The sequence below is a fragment of the Dendrobium catenatum genome, unplaced genomic scaffold (genome assembly GCF_001605985.2).
Source record: "Dendrobium catenatum unplaced genomic scaffold, ASM160598v2 fragScaff_scaffold_974, whole genome shotgun sequence".
In the NCBI taxonomy this organism is placed as follows: domain Eukaryota; kingdom Viridiplantae; phylum Streptophyta; class Magnoliopsida; order Asparagales; family Orchidaceae; genus Dendrobium; species Dendrobium catenatum.
In genome coordinates this window covers 1,976,107-1,986,150 of record NW_021319436.1, presented here as the reverse complement: position 1 = coordinate 1,986,150, position 10,044 = coordinate 1,976,107, and the positions used below count along the sequence as shown (strand labels likewise).

Genomic DNA, 10,044 nt, shown 5'->3' with positions numbered 1-10,044 from the left:
TTTTTATTTATTTATTTATTTATTTTTTTGTGGGTTAGGGTTTGGCTTCTCTCACTATATAACAAGTGAAAAAGTGGGCAATTGTTTTAGGTTTCCCTCAGAGGTATGATGTGCTTCATAGATCTACGCCGGCTTCTCGTTGAGCTTTTACGGTTTCAAACTATATCTCGATCTGCTTTCTTATGTTTTCAGATACTGTAGCTTCTTGTTATTTAGTTCGCTGTAATTTGAAGGTGATCAAGGGATGAGGACACTGCAACAATTTGATGGATTTATCCTTCCGTGATGTAAATGGAATTTAAGTCTCTGATGATCATCTTTTTATTGTTATTCGATTTTGATATCGTTTTTGTGGTTTTCGTTTCAGTAGGAGAAATAAGTGTGGGATATGATGATGAATTGATTGGTCCGTGTTTCTGATTACAATGTGACTGAGATAGTTTATTTTGTTTTCTGATCCCGCAGTTAAGCAGTCATCTTATAGATAATTATGAAAAAACGTTTGTGGGCAACAAAGATTTCTAGCCCAGCTTATGAATGGATTAAGGATCGTTTTTTGTCCGGCATTGTTCTTTTTTTAAACTGTTTCCATGGGATTTGGCGTTTTTCTACAAGTTTTGCTGTGATGAATTATGAAATACACATGTCAGGCTTCAGAGGCGTTTTGTGCGCCAATGAGAAGAAAATTTCATTGTTCTGAGCAAAATTGCTATATTTCAATTTGTATGTGGTTTAAAGTTGTCTTTTTTGTTGACCTTGAGTTGCATGAAAAACAAGTAATATTTTTGGATTGAAGTTCAAGGATGTGACTTCTCAGTGAAAGCCAAAAAAATAATTTTTTTAAAGGAAAAACAATAATATTGTTTGTTAATCCGAGGTTATTGCTTCATAAAACATGTGGTTCATTCAAAGTTTTAGGACTATAGAATTTCCACATTCTTTGAGTTATGTTAGTTTAATATTTGTGTACTTAGGGGCTGTTTGGTCGCATGGTTTAGGGTGGATTCCAGCGAGATCCAGCTAAACTGCCTAAAATGCAAAATCAAATCTCATGGCAAATGAAAGCCAACATAGATGGAAAATTCCGCCTTTTTGTGCTAAATTCCGGATATTTGAAATCCGGTTTTTTGCCGGATTTACTAAATACATTGGCTCTAAAGGAAGAATCCCCTAGTTAATTTTTTTTTTTTTGACATTTAGGCCATTTAAGGCAAACTCTCACACACAACGCATACACATAGACTCGTTAAATTTGCTTTATAATCAAGAAGTCTGACTGGATTTAATTGTATTTATTATGAATGTTACCAAACAATTTTATGTAGGCCCGTCAGGATTTCCCAAATATGGATTTAGAGGATTTACAAATCCTATTTTAATCAAATCCTGGGTGCTACCAAACAGCCCCTTAGTAATCAAATCACGCTTTACTTAGGAGTTGTATGTATGCAGGATTTCGCTTAAATCCTGCTAACAAGCAAAAAAGACAATTTTAGCACCCAAAAAATCTTAAAGCTTGTTCATTCTCTGTTTTGCCTTAAATTCTGGATTTAGTAAATTTGATGGTTTGGCAGATTTAGCAGATTTAGGAGAAGAAGCACACCAAAGGGAGATAGATTGTTAATTCTACGAAGTGTTGTTTAGAAATATTAACAAATCAAATTGTAGATGCCAGATGATTAAATCTGCTTACAGTACTCGGTACATTTATGAATATGGGAGGTTATAAAATGCATTGTGGATACAATGTGACTGCCCTGCTAACACAGGTGAATGAAGGCCATCTTTTAGTGTAGCGCTACCCATTGTATTAACTGTTGACATAAAAAACTTGGCCATGTTTTCAAAGTTTTTCTGTGATGAATCAGAAAATACGTCGCATTTCAGGTACCAGAGCGTTTTATGCACTAATGATAAAATTTTATTGTTCTGAGCAAAATGAGGTATCTTCCATTATAAATTGTTCGGTTTGGTGATGATTCAAAGAACCTTGTGTCCATTGCTTAAATAAAGAGCTTTTTAATTTTGATTAAGTTGTTAGATTTCAGACAAATGACATCCAGAATGGAAGATATTTTCATTCTTGTGGCTTTTATCTTGATTTTGTTTTCTATAGACTTGTGGTTGTGGTTTAGTAGCAAAACATTCTAATAGTTATTGTTATTCATTTAGGGCATCTCCAACATGAAATCCTATTTTTCATTTCAAAATACAGGGAAATTCAAAAATATTGTGATTCATCTCCAATTGAACTTTATGTTCCTGCTTTTGCGAAGATAATTGCCTCTTCCTCTTTCTCACGTTTCTTCGGCAAATCTGGTTGAGAAAGAAAAATTGTATAGGTGAATAGTGAAACTTCAATAACTCTTCACAAATTAATGATTTTTTTTGCCATTCGAATGGAGCACAAATCAACTCCCTTATTAGTTTGTTCATTTAATGTGCTGTCGTTTTAAGCCTTTCGATTTGATGTGTGCAATACATTTTCATTAGAAAATCTGCCATTTTTTTGCCAAAGTTTCATTTATAGTTTTGGAAACGGGGCTTTTTCTCTCAAATTTCTTTGCAATTCCGGATCAAAAAGGCTATTCTGGCCAAATTAAAGGGCTAGAAAAAACATTTAAGAGGTTAAATGTTCTATTTGATTGATCTGGGCAGTTATTGTCACAGCATTGGCTCCTCTGCATTTCGAACTTTTACTTAGTACTTGCATCAGGCTTCCTATTTTGCTAGACAATGATGATTTGCTGCTCCCTATCATCGTATTATGGACGGCCTCGTCTTTGCGTAGGCAACCGTGGTGCAGTGTATTACTGTATTCCGACTGCTGCTAACGAAACTTGGGAATGTTTTGTTGCATGTGTCCAGATTTTGATCAATCCATTTTTTTGGGGGGAAATTTTGGGTAGAGCTCACATCATTAATCAAAAGAAATTATAAGTAAGTAAAGAAGTAGAAAATTATAATCCAAAATCTTAAACAACAAAAAAAGAGATGTCAAAGCTAAAACAAATTGGCTAAAGAGCTGAGAAGGACAAAACAAGACAAAGCCCTGTCAAAAAAATTGTTCAAGAGGCACCTAAGGATCAACATTCTTCATCGTCTTTTCAAAAATAACACTCAGACAATCTGTCAAGGCAACAAAAATTGCAGGTACCCAAAAACAGGCAAATTGAAAATTGCTGCAGCGTAAGCAGCAATCAACTTCAGAATAGAGCCCAAACTAAAGAAAGCAAGCGTGTTTCCAGCCATGAGTTTTGTGAATAACTGCTTTTTTTTTGTGGCAATGACCGTGGCATGGCAATCAATAATACCACCAAATTTGGAGAAATTAGTGCAGTTCTCTCTTCTCTCTCACGCTCCCCTTGCTTCACTTCTAACATACATTGTTCTCGATAGAAAGCCAAGTAACTCCAAAGGATGTAAAAAAAAAATGATAAAGGAAACTGTCTGGTCTGTCTCACAACACTACAACATCAATTTGTGGTGCTTAAATCTCTGTTTTGATCTGATGCTGCGTTGTATCTATGTCGTTGTGGTGTTATGCTCTTTGTCGTTTAGCGTTGGGACACTTGGGAACATATCGCCGAGGTGCTCGGGTACATAATGCTAAGGTCCTAGTGTACACAACGCCCGCCAGGGGGTTGTACGAAAAATTTCTTTCCTGTGCAAGCTGAGGGTAAACCTAGCAAAGCATCCAAAGTTTTTAAATGAGCCTTGAAACCTTGTTCCAAAATATTATCATATAGCTGATGCAAATTTGGCCTCATCAATAACCACTTAGCCAAAGAAGAAAAGATTTGTCAATGTCAAACGTGAAATTGCACTCAAAGAATAGGTGGGATAGGATATCCATTTTGCAATAACTAAAACAACAAATATTAGGAGTGATTATCCCACTGGTGGTAAGAGCATCAAAAGTTTTTAAGCCACCTTTAAAAGCTAGCAGAGCATACACTTAGAAATGAAGAGCAGCTTTTTTGTGCCATATAAATTTGTACCAATCAACCTTATTCAAGTTGATAAAGAATTGGGTACGAAAATCACCAAACTTAGGATTTTTGTTGTCAATCCAATAATGATTCTCCACTTGACTATCAATATTAATTGTATGGTTATCGCATTGAGGGAGAACTCACCTATCCCCCAAGATAATATTGGAAACCTTCCAATCAAAGTGTTGAGAGTAACTAGCAAGAGATTGTGAGTGTTTCAAGTATTTAGTAATGGAAGAACCACCACATCAAGGGTCCCAAAGAACATAAAGGTTGTTGCTCGGGTTAATAGAAAAAGAGATGCAATTTTTGATACAATTAGCTTTCTTGCAAATGAAAATCAAATATTGGGAGTTATTCACTGGCATAAAGTTCCACAGAGAGTATTGAGTAGTATTTGGCTCTCCACCAATTAAAGAGTAAGTTGTTGATATTTAAAAATCTCTAAATGATAAAAAAAGCAAAACTATGATGGAGGGAAGGAATGCCCAATCCTCCATTTTGTTTAGGATAGCAAGTGTCTTTCCAAGGAGAAATTATTACATCTCGTAAAAAATTGAACGGTCCGAATGTATACTGAGCAATATCGAGTCTAAAATACTGAGTTTTAGGTGACGTGGCGCGTGGTTATTGGTCTCTGAACGCATTCGAACACCGGATGTAATAATTGCTCCTTTCCAAGACACAACAAAGAGTTTTCTTTGTGTGATGTTGCCAAAGAAAGTGAATCTAGAGCACATATGACTAATTAGCTTGCAACAACTTTTAGGTATGATAGAACCACGAATCCAATAAATAAGGGTATTACATATGGTAAATTTAATGTATTGGATTTTGCCAGCAAATGATAAAGTTTTTGCTTTCCAACCATCTAAAAGAGTATAAATTTGTTGCAATAAAGATTGAAAATATTTCACTTTCAATTTCTTGTAAAAAATAGGCAATCTCAATATTTAATGGGATTGTTGTATATTTAGAATGTCACACATATCCGCAGCATAAGGGGCATTTTTAGAGAGCAAAATTGAGCTTTTTTGTGGATTGACATGGAGGCTTGTAACAGCAGCAAAATTTCTAAGAATGTAATTAAGGGTGTGAGCATTGCTGGTAGAGGCAATAGCAAAGACAAGGAGGTCATCATCAAACATAAGGTGGGTGATATCACAGCTCCCGACTGAAATTCCTTTAAAGGTGTTATTGGAAGAAGTAAATTCAAAGCTAGAAGATAATTCATCCATGATGATACTAAATATGTAGGGGAAGAGCGGACAACCTTGCATAGTACTAGAAGTGGAGTTAAAATAGCCCTCAAGCACCACATTAATGCAAATACAGAAGTGAACATCTGTAGTGCATGCCTTGATCTAAGAAATGAACATTTCAGGGAAGCTTTTGGCCTCAAGTCTTCTATAAAGGAACTCTCTAGAAATCGTGTCGAAGGTTTTAGTAATATCAAATTTTGCACAAAAAAACTTTTGCTTGGCTTTGTGATTGAAGTTTCGAAATAGATTAGCAGCTAAGAGAATGTTATTAGAAATGATTCTCTTATGAATGAAACCTCCTTGACTAGGATGGATGATGAAGGGTAACACTTCCTTCATCTTATTGGCAATAATTTTTGCGATAATCTTGTAGATAACATTTCAGAGAGAAATAGGTTTAAAATCGTTGACATTGTTGGCATGAGGGTGTTTAGGGATGAGAGTTATGGAGGTTGCTTTGACTTGGTTGGACAAGTAACCAATGTTAAAGAAGGAGGTTACAGCTTTGTAGAGATGGTGCTGAATGATATTCCAAGTGGATCTATAGAAATCAAATGTAAATCTATCTGGTCCAGGAGCAGAGTTTGATTTGCCGGAGAAAACAATGCTCTTAATTTCTTCCATGGTAACTGGGGCAATAAGAGTGGAGACAAGGTGACTGGGGATCAAATTGCCCGCAGGAATGTCTATGTAATGCTGATCCAAAGTAGGGGGAGCAGGATTATTAAATAGCTTGCTATAGTGATTGATGAAGAGATTAACAATGTCTTGGTGAGAGGTATGAGTTTCTTGCTCATTGGTGATCTCCTTAATACGATTGTGGTTTTTGGAAACATTGATTTTGGAGTAAAGGAACTTTAAGTTATCCTCCCCATGGGTAATCCATTTCACCTTGGCTCTTTGAGTGATCCAGCTAGTAAGAGTGGTGTGGTAGTATGCTAGCTTAGTGTTGATGATCTTTAGGTTGTAGTTGAGTTGGGAGTCCAAAGGGTTACTTTCAACTTGGGTAATCATAGAGTGTTGTTGCGCCTTGAGAGTGTTTATCTCAGTTTGAATGGAGTTGGCATTGGACCAAGTCTTATGCTTCATGATAAAGAGTCTTAGGCTTGTAGTTGAAAGAGCTTAAGGGACTACTCTTATTGGGTAGAGAAAAAACCTCCATAAGGCAACTCCAGAATTCAAGGAATTTGGTGCAATAGTTTTTGAACAAGAATCTATGCCCGCTCTTGTTATCAGTGGAATTCACCAAAATTAATGGAGAATGGTCAGAGCAATCAGGATCACCAACTCTATAAAAAGAGTTGGGAAAGGTGACAAGCCAATCATTGTTAACCATGACACAATCTAATTTAATGTGAATGGGATTGTGCTGTTGTTGATTATGCCAAGTGAAGAAGTGGCCAACAGAAGAGAGATCTTGCATCTCAGAATTAAACAACATGTTGTTGAAGTCTTCTAGTTTAGGGTTAGAAAGAGTTGTGCCACCAACTTTTTCTCCCAAAGTACGTCAACAATTAAAATCACCAATGATTTTCCAAGGAGTATTGATAGAATCAACAATAGCTTGAATATTCTTCCACAGAATTTGTCTTTCAGCATGAGAATTGCTAGCATAAACAACAGTTACATCACATATAGTTGAAGAGTCAATAGTTATAATACCATGAATAAATTGGCTAGTCATGTATTTAGGGGTGAAGTTTACAGCATCCTCATTCCATTTAACCCAAATGCGGCCGTGACTGGAGTATAGAAGTTGTCACAAGAGGCTTCCTTAGGTAATATTTTGTGGTTAGCTTGTAACCAATGGTTAGAGAAATTGGTGTGGGTGATTTTAGCTTCAAGGATAAAGAGAAGATCTAGATTATTGGCACGGGCTAGTCGCCTGCATCAAAATACTTTGTCCGGGTTGTTAAACCCACGAATGTTCCAAGCTGCGATGTTAGGGAGATTCATTGGGATTTAGAATTGGAGGTAGAGGCCTTTTTGGCTTGCTTGCCTCTAGTTTGTTTATGGTTTTGGTCAATTGGATGCTGAACTTTTGTGGTGTTAGAGCTAGAGGTGGATGTCTCATTGGAGGATAGGGAAATGTTGGGTTGATGGTTGCGGGGTGATGTTTGTGGTGGACTGCTTTGATTTGGGTTGGTAGTGTTAGTTGTGATAAGGGAAATGTGGGTGGAAGGGTGGATGAGGAGTAAGGTAGAAGGGTGCACTTCTTCGTTTTTGTCCTGATCAGACAAATCATCAAATTTGTTTTTGGTGCTTATAAGAGGGGGTTCTTGTAACTGAGGATTGATGTCGGTGATATCTTGAATTTCTCCAGATGGAGAGTTTAGGTTTAGTATGAGTGTACCAGTACTTGGATTTTGAGACGAAGGCAAGTTGGGTAATAGAGATGGGATTGAATTGGTTCAGTTCATCTTGGGGGGAGGGGCGGGCTTAGGAATTGTAAGTCTGGGAGGAGGGGTAAGATGCGGTTTGCGACTGGTACACCTTCCTCTAGGTTTGTTGGTGGCTTGGGGATTTAAAATTGGGTCTTTATGGTAGAGAGTTGGGGGATGCATGATTGAGCCACATTGTGAACAACGATCAGGCTTCCAGTCGTATTGCACTCTTAAGGGAGAAGATTTGCCGTCAACATTATAGAAAATTTCATCATGTAAGGGGGAGTTGTTGGTGACTTGAACACAGACTCTTGCGAAAGTTAGACGAGGTTTAGCCGTAGTTAGGGCATCAACAACAATAGGAATACCAACACAGCTAAAAAGTTTAGATATACCTTATGGAGTCCAGATAGAGAGAGCAGAAGATTCATAATTTTAATCCAAAGAGGGATGGAAGGGAATTCTTCACATTTTGGAACAAATTCGGGTGTCCATTTCCTCAATATGAACGATTTATCGAAGAAAAAACATGTCCCGCCAGTCTAAGCAAGCTCATAATCTTCAAGAGCAGAAAGTTTAAGTAAGAAGAAACCATCATCCATGGTGAGGAGAGATAGAGAGCCTTTGAGCGTCCATGTCTTTTTGATCACTGAAAGTAGGACATCGTAAAAAGGTCGCTTCCCGATGGAATAACCAACCAGTGAAAGAGACCATTCGGGAGCTCCAGCGATAAATTGATCAGTGGTAAACTGAGCATTGAGGTTTTGCGTGGGGACAAAGGAGAGGGAGTGAGAGAACTCAGTGGAGACTTGTGGTGTGGTGGCTAGGAGGTTCTTCCAAAGAGGGAGAACAACATAGACAGGAAGAGCAGTAGTGGCGGAAGAAGAAGGGAGCAGATGAAAATCAGAGTTAGTCATGGGGAGAGAACCCCCGGCCGGGGAGGCGGCGGAAAGCAAATTAGGGAGACCAGCAAAACCCTAGTAGAGCTTTTTTATCAGATGACGTCTTTTGTATTTTATTGTTTTTTTTATTTGAATTATGGTATTTTTGAAAATATTTTGAGCATTGTAATTTTTTGAATGCAGCTCATGTATTGTGCTGTGACATATTGAGTTAGTTGTATTAGGGTCTTGGCCTTTGTAATCATTTTTTATATAGTAATGGGAGAGGGCTAGTCCCTCATTTCACCTGAATAGAAAAATTATAAATAAAGTGGGAGTTTATTGCATGGGAAAGAATAATGAATAGATAGAGAATATTTATTGAAGTCTCGCATCACACCATCAAGCATATGAGCTTTAGTTATCAACCAAGAGGTTTTTTAATTCAAATATTATGTATGTGATGATGAATATGTTATGATGTCTTAATTAGATTAAAAAAAGTTGGAACAAGATTTATCTCATTTTATTTTTTATTTTCAACGATACTCTTTGATATATCATCAAATATTTATCATGATTGGGCACGAATCTCAAAGAAATTTGAGCTGGAGACTTTCAAAACTTAATTCGGGATCATTCAAACTCTCATTTCATCAAATTTATAGTTGAATTGAACGTCTCAAAAAGATGAACCTAACTACACCTAATTTGACTCAATCCTATCCCAAAGCGCATTTAGAAGGTTCAAACCATAAAATGGATGACCAAATGATCTCCAAATGTGGCATGTTTATTATCGAATTGAGCGGCTCATCGAGATGAATCTATCGAGCCTAAGATCGTCAAATTTTGATATCATTTAGGCACTCAAAATACTCGATAAACAATCCATGATCAAGGGAATTGAACTATTCCCAATGTGTTCTTGTTCTTCTCTCTATTTAGTGGTCATGCCACTCCAAAAAAATTATAAGTAGACCTCTCATTCTTCATTGAAGGGGGCCTAATCAAAGAAGAGAGGAGAAGAGGAAGAAGGAAGAGACATCTGAGATATCTCTTGCCGCTAAGCTTTTTCTTGATTACTGTGCCACTGAACGTCGTTGGTCTTTTGTTGGACTTTCGCCCTGCCACCAATTATTGCCTGACCATTATCGTTGGACTTACGCCCGGCCACCGATTGTCATCAGACTTCTGCTCAACCACCAATTATCGTTGAACTTACGTCTGGCCACCGAATGTCGTCAGACTCCTACCCGGTTATCAACTGTTGCCAGACTACCGTCCACTCTGACCATCGTTGTTCGTTAAATACGGTCCACTACGAACACCATCACTTGCCGACTATGGTCTTTTTGACCACCGTAGCCGACGACGGTCCTTTCAACCAACGTCGCCCTTCGACTATGTTCTCTTTGACTAACATCTCTAGATTATTATCTCCTCGACCGCCGTCGCCCAACTATTATCCTTCTGACCACCGTCACCGACTATATCCTTTTTGACCTCCGCACCCACATGC

The 10,044-nt window shown here is 37.5% G+C and overlaps 1 protein-coding gene and 2 non-coding genes across 3 annotated transcripts in view; all 3 read left to right on the top strand.

The window, feature by feature from the left end:
• The window catches only part of LOC114580340, an 11,670-nt gene extending 5,825 nt beyond the window's left edge, over positions 1-5,845 (top strand). Inside the window, exon 2 of the mRNA XM_028697566.1 lies at positions 5,631-5,845. Within this exon, the coding sequence (XP_028553399.1) occupies positions 5,631-5,845 (215 nt within the window). The remainder of the gene's footprint in view (positions 1-5,630) is intronic.
• On the top strand, positions 236-315 carry LOC114580352. Its single transcript, XR_003701725.1, has one exon. It is a non-coding gene; the product is annotated as a small nucleolar RNA Z199 (small nucleolar RNA).
• On the top strand, positions 615-707 carry LOC114580348. The gene has a single exon (XR_003701721.1). It is a non-coding gene; the product is annotated as a small nucleolar RNA R64/Z200 family (small nucleolar RNA).
• Positions 5,846-10,044: the final 4,199 nt, after the last annotated feature.